Source organism: Heteronotia binoei, chromosome 2, assembly GCF_032191835.1.
Source record: "Heteronotia binoei isolate CCM8104 ecotype False Entrance Well chromosome 2, APGP_CSIRO_Hbin_v1, whole genome shotgun sequence".
NCBI classification, from domain to species: Eukaryota; Metazoa; Chordata; class Lepidosauria; order Squamata; family Gekkonidae; genus Heteronotia; species Heteronotia binoei.
The window spans coordinates 194,022,612-194,040,889 of record NC_083224.1 but is presented as its reverse complement, the minus strand read 5'-3'; the positions used below and the strand labels follow the sequence as shown (position 1 = coordinate 194,040,889).

The following is an 18,278-nucleotide window of genomic DNA, read 5'->3' as shown; positions in this document are numbered from 1 at the left end:
GCTTGAAAGGGCTGCTGCTGTGAGAGCTCTCTCAGCCCCACTCGCCTCACAGGGTGTCTGTTGTGGGGGAGGAAGGCAAAGGAGATTGTAGGCCGCTCTGAGGCTCTGTCCTTGAAAGGGCAGCTTCTGGGAGAGCTCTCTCAGCCCCACCCACCTCACGGGGAGTCTGTTGTGGGGGAGGAAGGGATAGGAGATTGTGACTGCTCTGAGACTCTGCGATTCAGAGTATAGGGCGGGATATAAATCTTCTTCTGTGCATGCACATAAAAGCTTACACTCAGAATTAAACTTTGTGCGACTGGACTCCAACTTAGTTCTGTTGCTACCTGCATGAAGGTAGCTTTTAAAGGATGGGTGAAATACGCACAAAAGATGTGTGGGGGGGTCACCTGCCTCCAAGGTTCTGACTTTGAAGACCACCCCGGTATCCATAAGCTGGGTCTCCCATCCCAACGCCAGGTTATCTCCGGAGGTCAAAACAGCAGCAGAGAAAATCCCCACCACCAGCAGCCCCGAGCATGTGACGTGGGGCTTTCGGGGTAAACAGAGGGGCATTTGGCCGGGTAAGGGGGGAGGGAGTGAATTTCACATGGAAAGGAGCTGGGCTAATTTTTCTGCTGTGTTTTTAATGCTTTGAGCTGTGCATGCGATTTAACATTCCGTCCTCTGACTCCGCCCAACGGTTGCATCTTGGCCATGTTAACATCAAGTCCGTCCCCCCCTCCTCCCCGCTACCGCCGCTGTTCGTTACGATAAGCAATTCCTCACCGCCTGTTTCCGCTCCGCTTGGATGTTGCAACGTTGGAATTCCTTTGTCTTCCCCTCTCCGTGGCTTCTGTTAATGTCTCATCCTTCCCTCCTTTCCGTCTTTTGTAGCGTACGTATGTATATATGCATAGATGTATACATATGCACATGGATACGCATTTATCGATTGATTTTTTTTTCCGTGTCCGCATTCATTTCCCTCTTCCTCGTCCCTTTCCCGCCCGCCCCGCTTTCCTACAGACAGTCCCCAGCCGTGACCTCTCGGTGGTACCCACCCTCTACCTTGTACTTGCTGCTTGCTCAGAGAGACAGAACTTGGGGGGTTGGGGAGAGCATGGGGGCGGCAGGGAAAGTACAGTCCGTGAGAAGTTTGGTGGCTCCGTCGCCGTCCAGCTATGAGTCTCCCGCGTTCCGCCTTTACGGATTCAAGTTTCCTGACTGGCAGAAGCAGGTTACTTTGGCCGTTCCCCTCCCCTTGCTTCCGCAAGGCAGAAAATGCCAGGCATGATCTGTGTTCGAGAGAACTGCCACTCCCCCCCCCCCGGGACAGGGAGCCTTATGCTCTTTTAGATAGCGCCAATTCCAGATTCGTGGGGTGCAGTTCGGGCAGGGGTGTGGAACCCTTTTTTCTGCCAAAGGCCGTTTGGATATTTATAACATCATTTGCGGGCCATGCAAAAGGATCAACTTAAAAAACAGTGCTCCGCCAAGGGGAGAACGATCCAGGCTGGCAAAATTAATGCAAATAATTGTTTTTCCTGTTTAAAGTCATGCGAGCCTAATTCGGCACACCTCGCTGGCCTGCTGCTCTAGGCAAATGCCCAGATCCAAGGCTTTTTTTGTAGAAAAAGCCCAGCAGGAACTCATTAGCATATTAGGCTACACCATCTGGGATAACCAAGAGCAAATTGAACTGGTGACTGCCATCCCTCTCTCCCTCCATGCGGAAACTGCAGTTCCTCCCAGCAGACCTTTAAAGGCACCCACAGCAGTCCTTCACAGTGCCCACCACTCAGTTTCCCCAAGGGCCAGGCCAAGTGATCTCGAGGGCCACAAACGGCCCTCGGGCCTGATGTTCCCCACCCCTGAGTTAAGGCAATCAAGCCAGAGAAGCCACTGCTATTCCTGGTGGCTACCGGGCATCCACCGGCCATGTCTTCAGTGGCTGCTACTCAGGGGTGGAATTCTAGCAGGAGCTCCTTTGCATATTAGGCCACGCCCCCCTGATGTAGCCAGTTTTCCAAGAGCTTACAAATAAGAGCCTTGTCAGCTCGTGAAGGATTGGCTACATCAGGGGTGTGTGGCCTAATATGCAAATGAGGTCCTGCTAGAATTCCTTACAGGGCCTGCTGTAAGCTCCAGGAGGATTGGCTACATCAGGGGGGAGTGGCCTAATATGCAAAGGAGCTCCTGCTAGAATTCCACCCCTGACCTGACTGTATTTCAATCCAACTCTCAGTTAACGTAACAAACTCGGTAGCAGTGGCGAAGGTTCCCATCCAAAAATAAATAAAATTTGTAATATTTTTTTTTAAATGGTTGCATTTAGGGACAGATCTTGATTGTTCCGCATCTCGTTTGTGAACATACGGAAGTGGAGTGGGGAAGGGTAGGGAAGGTTGGCTCTCCAGATGTTTTTGCCTACAACTGTGACCAAAACCCATGCTGGCTGGGGCTGATGGGAGTTGTAGGCAAAAAACATCTGGAGAGCCAACGTTCCCTACCCCTGATTCTAGATCATTATCACCTGTTCTGATTTGTCACTGCCTTGTAAGTCTTCCTCAGTTCTTTCTAAGAACGTAAGAGAAGCCATGTTGGATCAGGCCAATGGCCCATCCCATCCAACACTCTGTGTTGCACTGTGGCCAAAACCCAGGTGCCATTAGGAGGTCCAGCAGTGGGGCCAGGACACTAGAAGCCCTCCCACTGTGCCCCCCTCAAGCACCAAGAATACAGAGGATCACTGCTCCAGACATAAGAATATAAGAGAAGCCATGTTGGATCAGGCCAATGGCCCATCCAGTCCAACACTCTGTGTTGCACTGTGGCCAAAACCCAGGTGCCATTAGGAGGTCCAGCAGTGGGGTCAGGACACTAGAAGCCCTCCCACTGTGCCCCCACAAGCACCAAGAATACAGAGGATCACTGCTCCAGACATAAGAATATAAGAGAAGCCATGTTGGATCAGGCCAATGGCCCATCCAGTCCAACACTCTGTGTTGCACTGTGGCCAAAACCCAGGTGCCATTAGGAGGTCCAGCAGTGGGGCCAGGACACTAGAAGCCCTCCCACTGTGCCCCCCCCCAAGCACCAAGAATACAGAGGATCACTGCTCCAGACATAAGAACATAAGAGAAGCCATGTTGGATCACACCAATGGCCTATCCAGTTCAACACTCTGTGTTGCAGTGTGACCAGAACCCAGGTGCCATCAGGAGGTCCAGCAGTGGGGCCAGGACACTAGAAGCCCTCCCACTGTGCCCCCCCAAGCACCAAGAATACAGAGCATCACTGCTCCAGACATAAGAACATAAGAGAAGCCATGTTGGATCAGGCCAATGGCCCTTCCAGTCCAACACTCTGTGTTGCGCTGTGGCCAAAACCCAGGTGCTATCGGGAGGTCCACCAGCGGGGCCAGAACTCTAGAAGCTGTGGCCCCCCCCAAACACCAAGAATATAGTGCATCGCTGTCCCAGACAGAGAGTTCCATCCATACCTTATGGCTAAGAGCTACTGGTGGATCTCTTTTCCCTATGTTCATCCAGTCCCCTCTTGAAGCTTTCTGTGCTTGTAGCCGCCACCACTGCAACTCTTCAAGTGGAGACCAATCCTGGGACTTCCAGCAGGCCAAGTAGGCACTGCTCTACTCTGAAATGGGATTCTGAATAGCCTCCACGATGCCGTGTGACCTTGGAAGAGTCAGGTCTGCGAGGGCAGACCCACGAATGAGACGTGGAGGTGACTTTTCTTTCTCAGTGTGATCACTTCGGGTTCCCGATGTTTCAGAAGCCCAGGAGCGAAGGCGGTGGTAGCGTTGTCGTTGTAGGGTTTGTTTCCCGTTCGAAGCCCCGTTGAGCGCTTGGATCAGTGCAATCCTCCGGGGTGAGCCAAAGCTGCCTTCTGCAGCTTAGACGCCCCCCTCTCAAATCAGCCTTACCACCCCTCAGGCATACATCCTGGACAGAGCCCCGTGGCGCAGAGTGGTAAAGCTGCAGTACCGCAGTCCAAGCTCTCTGCTCACAACCTGAGTTCGATCCTGGCGGAAGCTGGGTTCAAGGAGCCAGCTCAAGGTTGACTCTGCCTTCCATCCTTCCGAGGTGGGTCAAATGAGCACCCAGCTTGCTGTGGGGGGAGTTTAGATGACTGGGGAAGGCAGTGGCAAACCTCTCCATAAAACGTCTGCTTTGAAAAAGTTGTGATGTGATATCACCCCAGAGTCGGAAACAACTAGTGCTTGCACAGGGGACTACCTTTACCTTGAGGAGAGACGGGGGCTCAGTGGTAGAGCATCTGCTTGGTGAGCAGAAGGTCCCAGGTTCAATCCCTGGCATCTCCAAAAATGGGTCCAGGCAAGTAGGTGTGAAAAACCTCCGCTTGAGACCCTGGAGAGCCATGAATGGGGCTGTGGCTCAGTGGTAGAGCATCTGCTTGGTGAGCAGAAGGTCCCAGGTTCAATCCCTGGCATCTCCAAAAAAGGGTCCAGGCAAGTAGGCGTGAAAAACCTCCTCTTGAGACCCTGGAGAGCCGTGAATGGGGCTGTGGCTGAGTTGTAGAGCATCTGCTTGATGAGCAGAAGGTCCCAGGTTCAATCCCTGGCATCTCCAAAAATGGGTCCAGGCAAGTAGGCGTGAAAAACCTCCTCTTGAGACCCTGGAGAGCCATGAATGGGACTGTGGCTGAGTGGTAGAGCATCTGCTTGGTGAGCAGAAGGTCCCAGGTTCAGTCCCGGCATCTCCAACTCAAAAGGGTCCAGGCAAGCAGGCGTGAAAAACCTCAGCTGGAGACCCTGGAGAGCCACTGCCCGTCTGAGTAGACAAGACTGACTTTGATGGACCCAGGGGGGGGTCTGATTCAGGAGAAGGCAGAGCTTCATATGTTCACTTTGATCATTGGCGTAGCATTGCCGGATGAGTTTTGAAAAGGGCATTGTGGCGTCCGGTGTTAGATCAGCCTCTGTTTGCTTTCCGACCTTCCTTCGGCGCCCAGTGTGGTCAGGTTGGCCTCCCGTTTGATCCAACGTGCCCGCCGAATCCATCCCTTTGGGGCAGCTTCTGCCTTTCCTGCGGGAATGTTTTGCTCTGGGGGAGAAGAAGGTCATCCCTTTTCACAGCTGTGCACCCTGGCTTTGCCAGGGCTTGGGGAGGCTGGCGGGAAATGAAGCCCTGCCAAGAGCTGTAAGGTGCTGCCAACGCCCGCGGTTGCCTGAGGATGTTTTGTTCCCACCCCACCTTTCCTGGGCCGATCTTGGCCTTGCTCGGAGGCCTGGCCTGAGCCGTCCACATGACTCGGGAGGAAAGTTACATCCCGCCAGGGGTGGAATTCTAGCGGGGGCTCCTTTGCATATTAGGCCACACCCCTCCGACGCAGCCAATCCTCCAAGAGCTGACGAAAAACAGCTTCGTGAGCTCTTGGAGGATTGGCTGCGTCGGAGGGGTGTGGCCTAATACGCAAAGGAGCCCCCGCCAGAATTCCGCCCCTGCATCCCAACTAAGCAAGAAAGAGAGCCACACCCCTCGCTGGGTGGTCGTCGTGCTGCCGTCTTGAGCATCGTTTTCTCTTCTGCGGTTATTTCCAAAACATTCCAGGATGCGTTAATGTAGGTGTCGTTATGGAAAGATTTTATGCCAGTACCAGGGCTGTTCTTGTAGCAGGAACTCCTTTGCATATTAGGCCGCACCCTCCCCCCGATGTAGCCAATCCTCCCAAGAGCTTACAGTAGGCCCTGTACAAAGAGCTATGTAAGCTGTTAGAGGATTTGCTACATCAGGGGGTGTGGCCTAATATGCAAAGGCGCTCCTGCTACCAAAAAAAAAAACTTCTCTGGCTGGTACCATTTTCTCAGAGACGGTACAGATCCTTTGGATGCCTGTTTTGTTTTCATAAAATATTCATGTCCTGCCTTCCCCCCCCCCCTTCCCCCCAAAAAAGGCTTACGGTGACCGTGTTTTGGATCTTGTACACGGGATAAAGTAAGGGATGTCAGTCCCCGGATGGGGGTAGGGGATCCCCCAATAAGTCTCCTGTCTCCACCCCCAAAGTCCCCAGATATTTCCTGAGTTGGACCTGGCCACCCTAGTTGTAGTTAACGGGTCTTCGCAATCATTTGGTTTAGCTCCTCTTCCGGATGTGTGCTGCTTGATGCCCGGCTTGCCTCTCTAACCCATTTCATCGATTCCTTGTGGAGAGAGTAAGGTCCCCACAAAGCAATTTTAACAATACCCTATTGAGGGGATGCAGGGGGGCGGGGCGGATAGTATTTCCAATTCAACGTCCCTTTTCTCACTTGGAAACCCCCTTTGCCCGGGGAGTTTTTGAAAATGGGTTGTTCCAAAGCCACCGCATCACTTGGGGTGATATCTTACGGTCTGGTTTGTACGGGCAGAAGGATGAGATGGGGCTGCCCCGCTTCAGAATGTAGGTGGTTCTGGACCAGGGGTGGCCAGACTGTGCCTCTTCCACACATATTGTGTGGCTCTTGAAGCCCCCACTGCCCTGTTGGCCAGCTTAGAGAAGGCATTTGTCTCTTTAAATCACTTCTCCAAGCCAAGCCAGCTTGGAGAATGCGTTGAAAGTTAAAGTTGCTTTCTTTCCACCTCTCCCTCCCTATTTGCTCTCCTCTCTCCCTGTCTTGCGGCTCTCAAACATCTGACAGTCATGTCTTGCGGCTCTCGGAAATCCAATGTTCATGTTTTGCGGCTCTCAGACCGCTGACGTCTATTCTGTGCGGCTCTTAAGTTAAGCAAGTTTGGCTCTTAAGTTAACCAAGTAAGAGCCACGTAGAGTAAATGTCAGATGTTTGAGAACCACAAGATGGAAGAAAGGGAGGGAGGGATGAAGGAAAGCAAGTAGATGGATTAGGGAGGGAGAGGTGGAAAGAAAGTAACTTTAAATGCATTCTCGAAGCCGCTGGCTGGCTTGGCTTGGTGAAGTGATTTAAAGAGCCAAATGCCCTCTCCAAGCCAGCCGACGGGGCGGTGGGGGCTCCGAAAGCCACATAGGATGTGTGAAAGAGCCACATGTGGCTTCCGAGCCGCAGTGGCTGCAGCGCATGATGGTTCAATGGAACCTGCATATTCCAAGAAGCAGGGCTTTTTTCTTTGTAGCAGGAGCTTCTTTGCATATTAGGCCACACCCCTCCGATGCAGCCAATCCTCCTGGAGCTGACAATAAGCCCTGCACAAAGAGCCCTATAAGCTCTTGGAGGATTGGCTACATGGGGGGGGGGGGCTAATATGCAAAGGAGTAAGCCCTGCCAAGAAGCCACGTTCCCTCTACGCTGCAAAGTCTTGTGATCAAAAATTCTACTTTGTGAGCTGTGGCATTCAAGTGGTGAGTTCCTGCATACATGATTGTGCTCTGGGGCCATTTTGCTTGAGCTAAGACAAAAAGGCGTGAGCTGGAGACTAAAAACCTGTGAGCAAGCGCACACTAACTCCACTTAGAGGGACACACTGCCAAGAAGTATATGGGGAGGGACGGTGGCTCAGTGGTAGAGCATCTGCTTGGGAAGCAGAAGGTCCCAGGTTCAATCCCTGGCATCTCCAAAAAATGGTCCAGGCAAACAGGTGTGAAAAACCTCAGCTTGAGACCCTGGAGAGCCGCTGCCAGTCTGAGAAGACAATACTGACTTTGATGGACCAAGGGTCTGATTCGGTATAAGGCAGCTTCATATGTTCATATGGCTGAAAGCAAGTTGCCGTGGGGAAACAAGGAAAGGGGAGGTTTTGATCTCCCAGCCTCTCCTCGCCTTATAGGACACCCAGCTGGGCACTGTGGGAAAAAGGGTGCCGGACTGTTATGATCCAGCAGTGCCCTTCTTACGCGGCGTGTTAAAGCTGCATTACTGCAGTCCTAAGCTCTGCTCATGACTCGAGTTCAATCCCCGGCGGAAGCTGGGTTTTCAGGTAGCCGGCTCGAGGTTGACTCAGCCTTCCATCCTTCCGTGGTCGGTAAAATGAGTCCCCAGCTTGCTGGGGGGGAAGTGTAGAGGACTGGGGAAGGCAGTGGCAAACCACCCCGTAAAAAGTCTGCCGTGAAAATGTTGTGAAAGCAACGTCACCCCAGAGTCGGAAACGACTGGTGCTTGCACAGGGGACCTTTCCTTTCCTTGCACTTTAAAGTGAGGGGGGGAGGAACTCTCAGCTGCCCTGATTTGAACAGCCCGACCTTGTCAGATCTCTGGAGCCAAGCAGGGCCAAGCCTGGCATGTACTTGGATGGGAGACCTCCTGGGAATACCAGGAATGGGAGGCAGGGGCAAGCTGCATCAAGCCACTTCTCTGAACATCCTCCATGCCCTAGTAGGGGTCGCCGTGACTTCCAGGCATGCACGCACGCACGCACACACAAAATTAAAGCAAATTCAAAAAAGACAACTCCCAGCCAATAGAAAACTAGTTCATCAAGGTTCTACCCTTCCCTCTTTGCTTGTGATGCTGGATTTCTGTCTGCAGGGAGTTCGTAACGTAAGGGAGCACTGCGTATTTCAAAGCAGGACTCTCTGCGATCCACCACCTGCCGTCTAAAGTCAGTTCTCCCACCTCATCCTTCTGCATGTGCGAACCATGCCCTCCAGTTTGGTGTAGTGGTGAAGTGTGCGGACTCTTAAGCTGGGCAAACCAGGTTTGATTCCCCACTCCTCCACTTGAACCTGCTGGAGTGGCCTTGGGTCAGCCATAGCTCTGGCACAGTTGTCCTTGAAAGGGCAGCTTCTGGAAGAGCCCTCTCAGCCCCATCCGCCTCACAGGGTGTCTGTTGTGGGGGAGGAAGGGAAAGGAGATTGTAGGCTCCTCTGAGACTCTGTCCTTGAAAGGGCAGCTTCTGGGAGAGCCCCCTCAGCCCCACCCACCTCGCAGGGTGTCTGTTGTGGGGGGAAAAGATATAGGAGATTGTAAGCCACTCTGATTCAGGGAGAAGGGTGGGGTTTAAAATCTGCTGTTCTTCTTCCTCCTCCTTTTTTTCTCTTGCCTCTCTCAAGTTCCAGTAGTTCAGTCTAGCTTGAAATTTACATTTTTTTCCAAAAGTGGCCCATTTGTTCCTCAGACCTCTGAGACCCGCAGACCAGCCCAGTTCAGAACTGTTTCAGGTCTCAAAATATGAACGATAAGACTCAAGCGCAAGTCAATGCTTTGCTGCTGCGTTTCGGATTTCGCATTCCCACTGGTTTGGGATTTCTTTGTCGATTGGATACATTTCTTAATCTTGCTGCAGGGCTCAAAAACCTGAAGGGTGAATCTGAATACCTGCAACCAGTGTTCCCTCTGAGTTAGCGTGAGCTAGCTCACAGTTTTTTAGCCTCCAGCTCACACCTTTTTGTCTTAGCTCAGGCCCCAGAGCAAACTAATTGATGCAGCAGCTCACAACTTCAATGCCAGCAGCTCACCAAGTAGAATTTTTGCTCACAAGGCTCCACACCGTAGAAGGGAAGATGGCCTGTAACTAGGAAATAGTGATGTTTTTTAAAGTGGGGTTCTTTTTACAAATCCATTGTTTAATCTTTGCGGTTGAACGGCAGGCAGAGTGCAACTTCAAAATGAGAGACGCAGAATTCTGACCCGTGAATTATACCGTCTCTGGTTCATTTACCTTCCCTTGCCTTGCTGTTTCCATTACTGTGGCACTCACACGTGGGTACAGCCAGGGGTGGAATTCTAGCAGGAGCTCCTTTGCATATTAGGCCACACCTCCCCGATGTAGCCAATCCTCCAAGAGCTTACAAAAAAGAGCCTCGTAAGCTCTTGGAGGATTGGCTACATCGGGGGAGGTGTGGCCTAATACGCAAAGGAGCTCCTGCTAGAATTCCATCCCTGGGTACAGCTGTGGTTTCCGAGGCCTCCAGGATCATGGCTTCTCCCCGTGGCAACCATTTTAAGGACAAGAGAAATTCCCAAGGGTTACGGCTACGATTGTCTCCTAGCGTTGGCAGCGCCATACTTCTCTGGGCTCCCCCACCCCTTGGCAATTGACTATTCCCTGTGGACATTTTTCTGCCACACCTTGGCACCGCCCCCTCCTGTCCCCTTCCCCCACCCTTGGCCCCAAGTCACTACTTCCCACCCCCCCTGATTAACCCCTGTGGTGCTATGTGTGAACACAGCAGTACAGATGAGGCAGAAGACAAGGATCTGAGGGACCGGGAGAGGCGGATGGCCAATAATGCCAGGGAAAGGGTGCGAGTGCGGGACATTAACGAGGCCTTTAAAGAGCTGGGACGCATGTGCCAAGTGCACTTAAAAACAGACAAAGCGCAGACCAAGCTCATCATCCTTCAGCAAGCAGTGCAAGTCATTCTGGGCTTGGAGCAGCAAGTACGAGGTACGGCGCTGGGGGGGGGGGCTCTCCCACCCTGAGGTCACTCTTGTGCAGGAGACTGCGTGTTTCTGTGTGCCTGCCTGTCCGTCCGTCTCTCTGTGCGCACGCGCATGCTTGCATGAGTCTCTCTTCCTGTCCCTTCCGCCTTGGGTGCGAGCCTCCGCTTTTTTCCTGCTCTGCCTCTCACAAAGCGACGGGGGGGGGGGGGGGGGACGGAGATCGTGCCAGAGGGCATGACGAAAGTGTGGTTCTTCCTCAAATAAAATTTAGGAAGAGGGGGCTTGGGGGGGGGTGTCTGTTAACGCTGGCGACGTTTTCCTTCCCTCCGCGAGGAGCGACTTTTTGTTTTGTTGGGATGACTGCAGCTGGCGAAAGGAATAGCGTCGTGTTCTCTGTTGGAACGTTTCTCATTCTTTCATATATCTGTGTATGTATTCTCTCTCTCTTTCTCTTTCCGGGGAAGGAGGGAGGGAGGGAAAGGAAGGTCGCTTGCAAGGCGCCTTCCCCAAAAGTTTGGCATTCTTCTCCTTCCCATGGCTCTCTCTCTCTCTCTCTCTTTTTTTTTTATCCCGTTGTCTCAGAACGCAATCTGAACCCCAAGGCAGCCTGCTTGAAACGTCGTGAAGAAGAGAAGGTGTCGGGTGTCGTGGGTGACCCCCAGATGGCGCTCTCGGCATCCCATCCAGGTCTTGGAGATGGGCATAATCCTGTGGGACATATGTAAAGGTACCCTCTTCTGTGATCACGTGGCTGGCTGGATCCCCCCCACCCCCCCGGGGGAAACCAGGCTCACGTGCTTAAAACTGCCACTTCTATATGAGTAGCCTTTGCTCCATCATGTGGCGGCCAGTTTTGCAGGAACCTGGACACTGAACGACTTGCTGTTCTGCTAATGTGAAAGAAACACACTCTCTCCGTTTACAAAATAGTCACAATGTGTGATACAAGCTGCATTCGCCAAAACACCTCGAATAGACCATACACACGAATGCAGTTACACGACGCTACTGAATGCTGATAGACACGGGTGGGTAGGCGCGTCCCATGCATAACAGATCATATCCAAAATTCAGACTCCGATATCTCGAAATTCACAGAAATGGTTTCCTTTTATTGGGTTCATTACAGCAAATGATATTCAGCCACACAAACCAGAATATCTTCTCTGCTTGTCAGTTTTGAATATTTTTCTTCAGCTTTGTTTTTTTGTTTCTTTTCCTTTTTGCTAGTACTTTTTATTTCTCTCTTTTTCCCCCTTCCTTTTCTTTTACCGTGTTAAGTCGTGGGTCACACCTAATCGTAATTACTCGATAGTAATTTTTGGAATAATCTGTAATAGTTGGCATAAAAAATCATTTAGGCAGTTAAGAATTCTTAGCAATGCTTACTTAATAGTTTAGTGATGATATGGGTACTAATATGGATAATATAGTATGGGAGAGCCAGTTTGGTGTAGTGGTTAAGTGTGTGGACTCTTATCTGGGAGAACTGGGTTTGATTCCCCATTCCTCCACTTGCACCTGCTAGCATGGCCTTGGGTCAGCCATAGCTCTGGCAGAGGTTGTCCTTGAAAGGGCAGCTGCTGTGAGAGCCCTCTCCAGCCCCACCCACCTCACAGGGTGTCTGTTGTGGGGGGAGAAGATATAGGAGATTGTGAGCCGCTCTGAGACTCTTCGGAGTGGAGGGCAGGATATAAATCCAATATCTTCATCTACCTCACAGGGTCTCTGTTGTGGTGGAGAAAGGGAAAGGAGATTGTGAGCCACTCGGAGACTCTTCGGAGTGGAGGGCGGGATATAAATCCAATATCTTCTTCTTCTTCAATTAGATTGTTTGTATTTTGATGCAGGAATTATTGCCTTAACTTTAATCCTGTTTTCCTCTTGATCTCTCTCTCCTTGGATAGAAAATGGTCTACATATCTAGACACATCTATATAACTTAAAATTCTTACTAGATATTTTATTGTATGGACGTAAGTATTTATGCTTGCTTATAACCTGACTCCATAAGATAAAAAAAGGTAAAATAATAAATAAGAACTTAAAAGGAAGCCAGGAAATTTCGGCACTGTTCCGATATGTCTACTGTTCCGATATGTATGACAAGGCGTCCCTTGAGGAAGGATAGTGCGTCTGAAACAAAATTGGACCGGTTCTGTTTTTCCGTCGGACTCACCATAAATCATTATGAATTCTGGACAGCAGCTACGTTGTGCACGGGATAGTTTTGTGACTGCATTAGTGTATTGCTTATTCGAGGTGTTTGGGTGAATGCAGTTTATATTACACGTTGTTACTATTTTGTGAGCAAGAGCCCCATGGCGCAGAGCGGAAAAGCTGCAGTCCTGCAGTCTGAGCTCTCCACTCACGACTTGAGTTCGATCCCGGCGGAAGCTGGGTTCAGGTCGCCGGCTCCAGGTTGACTCGGCCTTCCATCCTTCCGAGGTTGGTCAAATGAGTCCCCAGCTTGCTGGGGGGAAAGCGTAGAGGACTGGGGAAGGCAATGGCAAACCACCTCGTAAAAAGTCTGCCGTGAAAACGTCGTGATGTGACGTCACCCCAGAGTCGGAAACGACTGGTGCTTGCACAGGGGGACTACCTTTACCTTTTTTGTTTTTTGCTATTTTGTAAACAGAGGGAGTGTGTTTCTTTCTAAGTTTCTGTACCTCTGTGGTCCAGATCCTTTCTGACATTCTATCCCTGTGCGCTGCGTGCAGAGATTCACGATCTCTGTTTCTGTTTGTTTTTTTCTCCCACCCCTTGTCTTTCTCTCTAGAGGATTCTTTTCTTCTTCTGGGTTGCAGCCATCTATAGGAAGAAGGAAGAAGGGAAGGCCGCATCCCGCCCCCGCCCCATGGTCCACAACAGAAACTGTAGCCCTGTTAACACTGACGCACGGCAATGGATCTTCATGTTCAAAGGAACTTTTTAAAAAAGAGAGAGAGAGAGAGAGGGAAAGGAAGGATGGAAGACAAGGAAAGGAGCAACTTTATCAAAAAACCAACAGCAAAGATTGCCTTAAAGTGTATATTCTGGAACTGTCACTGCATATCTTGAATTTACTGAGGGGGCATTGGGGAGGTGGGGGGGAAGTGTTATATACAAAATGGCTTGTTCACAAAAGGCCAGCAGAAGAATTGTGCCTAAGCGTAATTTTTTTTTTTGTTAACGATAATTTTTTTAAAAAGAAAAAAAAGTAGAACAAACATAGCAATGCCTTTTTTGGGTTTTTTTTTTAATTAGCTTCTTTTGCATCTATGTTTTGTAAGCGAAGACAAAAAAAAATTGTGTACAAAAATTTTTTTTTTTTTTTGTTCCCCCGTCCTTTTGGTTATTATTTTTTTTTTGTGCTGCTGTTTCCGTAGTTAACGTTGCATATTATTTTTCTTTTCAAAGAAGATCAACCAGAAATATTAAAAAAAAAATTGTATCGAGAGACTGGATGTCTGAAAGAGAGAGGGGGGGGGAAACCAATCACTCTTGACTCCATAAAAGCCACTCGCGCGGATTTAGCTCGGCGGATGAATCGATACTTCGGTTTGGCTCATAACTTCCACAGTGGAAAAAGAAATTCGGAATGGGGGGAGGTTTGGGGGGGGGGGGAGATGGGGAGAGAGAACGAGCACAGCGTGATGGCCAAGAGAGGATCTGTTCTCTGCCATCCTGAAGACTAGCCCCAGAGGGATTCCTGAAAGTCTTCTGTTCTTATCTCCGGACCTGAGATTTTTTGTGACCCTTTTCCTAGGAAGCCAAAGGGGACTGCAAAGGGGGTGGGGAATAAACTTCTGGTTCCTTTAGAGCTGCAAGGACCTCAAAGTCAACATCTCAAGTTGCTGGTGGCGGATGGGTGGGGAGAGACACACTCAGTGGCGTTCACGGAGCAGGGTTATACAGATGAAAAACGGCACTCCAGAGGTGGGAAAACAGCTTATTTTAAAGCACTGGAGCCAACTGGCAAGGAACAAACAAAACGGGGGGGGGGGGGGGGGAGAGGACAGAACAAAGATCTCGGAGAGGCGAGGAGGGAGGCACAAAATAAAGAAGAACAAAACAGCTTCGTCCTGCCAAGCAAAGGAGGAGCAAAGGCTGACCGGAGACTTCAGACGTTCGGGAAGAGAAGACACTTTCCGTTGGAAGAGCAGAGGGTCGGCTTCCCTCCGGGCTGAGCTGAAAGCCACGGTTGGAAACGCACATCCCCCGCACCCCTCTGGAGATGGTGTGTTGCTGTTCGCTGTGTCCCTGTTCCGAGGCTGTTAAGAAAACGTGCTTCCTTGGCTATATGGAGCCCATGGGAAGCTCAGAACAGGCTGGCTGAATGTCTCTTCCCCCCGCCCCCCCCCCCCCCCACTGGACACCCCGCAACTATCCCCGAGTGCCGTTCGGAGAGACCGCCTTCTCCTGCCTGCCTCTTTGTGGACAGAAAGTAGCGTCGTCGCTGTATCTCTCTGCTTCCGTGTCAGTCACACTACTGTGGGTACGGGGGTCTAGAATTCAGTTACGGGGACACTTCAGCCTACGCGGGCCTGTCTGCCGGTGCTGCCAACTGCAGTTCTGAACGATTGGTTCCAGGTTTGCAGCGGAGGGAGCTGTCATTTCGAAACATGAAGCGTTCCGGATCGTAGGATTTTGCTTCGGAGCCGGTGGAGGGGCGGCGGGTGCCCTTGAGGATCCTTACAGGAACGCTGCTTCGGCCCCCGCCGCCAACAATCTGACATCGGAAGAGAAACGGGGAGAGAGAAGGGCCGTACGTTTTGCCGAACCCGTCGAGCGCAGTCCTGTAATTGCTTGGGCCTGGCGTTAACTGGGAAGAGAAGGGAGGTGCCTTTCAACCAAGGCCGGCCATAGGCCCCATAGGCAAAGCTAACTTCTGGCGTTTCCCCACCACACACACACCGATGACGTCACCGAGTCACATGGGGGGCGCCCAAGTTGGCGCCCCAGAAGGCCGGCGCCCTAGGCAATCCCCTAGTTTGCTTAGCGGCAGGGCTTGGCCTACTTTTAACAAGAAGCCAGACTGCCTTCTGCATCTGCGGATGGCCCGGCTGGTCCACTGGATGTATCTCCGCCCTCCCTTGGTCCCCCGAGTCCTAGCTTTCCAGCAGAGGGGGGTACGTTCCCCTTTTACGTGTAGCTGCCTAACCTGGAAGGGAGGGAGTGTTGCTGTGGAAAAGGGAGAACACAGCTGCCCATACCCAGGGCTTTTTTTTTTTGGTAGCAGGAACTCCTTTGCATATTAGGCCACACTCTCCTGATGTAGCCAATCCCCCTGGAGCTTCCAATCGGCCCTGCGCTAAGAGCCCTGGAAGCTCTTGGAGGATTGGCCACATCGGGGGGGTGTGGCCTAACATGCAAAGGAGTTCCTGTTACAAAAAAAGCCTGGTTCTCAGCTGGGAATTTGCGCTGAGAAGGCCAGGTTGACTCTGAAAGGAACGAGGTCGGGTTGCCGCCGCCCCCCCCCCCCCCCCCCCGGTTGCCAGAACCAGGCTGGGAAACTCCTGCAGGTTTGGGAATGGAGTCTGAGAAGGGCATGGACTTCAGTGGGGCTCAGTGCCATAACTGTCCATTTTCCTCAGCATCAGGGCCTTTTTTTGTAGCAGGAACTCCTTTGCATCTTGGGCCACGCACCCCTGATGTAGCCAATTCTCCAAGAGCTTCCAGGGCTCTTATTCCAGGGCCTACTGTAAGCTCCAGGAGGATTGGGTACATCAGGGGGTGCGGCCTAAGATGCAAAGGAGTTCCGGCTACCCAAAAAAAGCTACCAAAAGGCTCAGCCAGCCCTTTGACTCCTTGGATTTCCCAAATTTGTTTGCAGAGACAGAAGGAGAGATTGGGGCAGGGTAAAACTGAGGGTAGGAGAGTGGGAATTCGTGACTCCACGAGGAAAGGTTCCAGGGCGCGTCGTCTCCCCGCATGCGCCCCACACACGAAGCTCTGTCCAAGAAGGCCTGATGATTCTTAGTGCCAGATCTCCCCAAATCTCTTTCCAATCCACCAGCTCGAAAGAAAAAAGAAAAAGCTTTTTTGGGGGGTCGTTGTCCTTATTTTTAAATGGTTCCTTTTTGTTCGTTTCAGTTCTGTAGCGGTGTTTCTGTCCTGTCGAGCAGAGGTGGGACGCTCACCTTTCTTAGGGCATGTCTACGCTAGGACTTTTAAACCCGTTTCAAACCGTGGCTGTTCCAGTGCATGCCTTCTCTTAGAACCGCCATACCCAGACGTCCCCGTTCGGGTGACCGCAAGAGCCGGAAACGGTTTGAAACTCGTTGGAAGTTTATAATGTAGATACATCCCAAAGAATCTTGGGATATTTATTTTCGTTTGGGTAGAGGGGGTAAGAGTTTTAGGAGAGCAAAAAAGGGATATCCAGCAAAAAAAAAAAAAACTCTTAGGAAGGGACGGCATTGTGGGGAAACGAATCTTTGTTTTCTTTTGTTTGTTTTTTTAAAAAAATGGGGTTCAAGCAATACAGAGAACAAAATGTAACTTGATTCCCGTTAGACTATATTTTTTTAGGAGTTGGGGTGTTGCATATTTCGTAGCCCTTTTGGATGTTTTGAGGGGTTTTCTTTTGTTGTTACTGGGGCTTTTTATATAAAAAAAATAAAAAAAAATATAGTCTTTGCTTTTTTGGGGGGCGGCCCCAATCCAGCTAAAGTGAGTTATGACAAAAGTCTCATTAAAACCGTCAAGTTGCAATTTACATGTAAATCTTGTCGTTTCGATGGGATTTCAGACGTACCTGACTGCAGGCTGGATTGTGGCCTTTTGTGTTTTGCTGCCTACATCTAAGTCCAGCTGTATGTAACTGGCCAAGATCCTTGTTATTAAAAATCCAGATACACATTATAGTTTTGAAAAATATATATATAGTATAAATATATATATATATGTATGCCTATCCCCAATTTAAAAAAGAAAAGGTTTTTGGGGAAGGGAGGAGGGGAGGGCAAGATAGAAAGAGAGACGTTTTTTGGACTGATCAGAATTTCTAGGGGAGGGGGAGAGCACGGGGTTAAAAATTGTGTTTTCGAGTGCCTCAAGATATGGATTGTGTTCATTTTTTTAAAAAAATAATAATTTTATACAAGTGTCAAGAAAAAAAAACAGCTGGCTGGATTATTTGGAATTTTTAAATAATCCTTAACTTTTTTAAAAGTAGAATTTTGAGAACTGTCCTGTATATAACAGTAATGTAGCAATAAATGTGACATTTTATAACAATATTACTTTTTTTCCCTTTCCCCCCCCCTCCCTGTATCTGTCTTTCAGATGTTGTATACCTATCAATGAAAAAGTTGTAATAAAGGGTTTACCTTGTACTAAACTTGTGTGTGTGTGTGTGTGTGTGTGTGCACCCTTCCTCCCAAAGAAAGCTAAATTACCTCTGCTTAACCTACCTTGGCAACTGTGTGAGGATAAAACAGAATCATAGTATTCTAGAATAGAAGGAACCTCTTGGGACATCTAGTCCAGCGGGCCCCAACCTTTTTGGTACTAGAGACTGGTTTTGTGGAAGACTGTGGGGAGCATGGTTTCAGGATGATACAATTGTGCACTTTATTTCTATTAGTTTGGTGTGGTGGTTAAGCGTGCAGACTCTTATTTAGGAGAACTGGGTTTAATTCCGCACTCCTCCGGTTGTAGCTGCTGGAATGGCCTTGGGTCAGCCGTAGCTCTCGTAGGAGTTGTTCTTGAAAGGGCAGCTTCTGGGAGAGCTCTCTCAGCCCCACCCACCTCACAGGGTGTCTGTTGTGGGGGAGAAAGGGAAAGGCGATTGAAGGCCGCTCTGAGACTCTCTCCTTGAAAGGGCAGCTTCTGGGAGAGCTCTCAGCCCCACCCACCTCACAGGGTGTCTGTTGCAGGGGAGGAAGGGAAAGGAGACTGTAGGCCGCTCTGAGACTCTGTCCTTGAAAGGGCAGCTTCTGGGAGAGCCCTCTCAGCCCCACCCACCTCACAGGGTGTCTGTTGTGGGAGAGGAAGG

The 18,278-nt window shown here is 50.4% G+C and overlaps 1 protein-coding gene and 1 non-coding gene across 8 annotated transcripts in view; both read left to right on the top strand.

The window, feature by feature from the left end:
* TCF3 (transcription factor 3) overlaps positions 1–13,463 on the top strand; it is a 181,177-nt gene extending 167,714 nt beyond the window's left edge. For 4 of the 7 annotated variants that reach the window (XM_060232787.1, XM_060232782.1, XM_060232783.1 and 1 more), the window contains exons 18-19: positions 10,880–11,024; positions 13,077–13,463. In XM_060232787.1, coding sequence (XP_060088770.1) covers positions 10,880–11,022 — 143 coding nt within the window. In that variant the 3' untranslated portion in view covers positions 11,023–11,024; positions 13,077–13,463. Of the gene's footprint in view, positions 1–10,083; positions 10,302–10,879; positions 11,025–13,076 lie in introns of all 7 variants that reach the window. The other 3 variants (XM_060232788.1, XM_060232785.1, XM_060232784.1) reach the window with 1 other exon arrangement.
* On the top strand, positions 4,387–4,458 carry TRNAT-GGU (transfer RNA threonine (anticodon GGU)). Its single transcript has one exon. It is a non-coding gene; the product is annotated as a tRNA-Thr (tRNA).
* Positions 13,464–18,278: the final 4,815 nt, after the last annotated feature.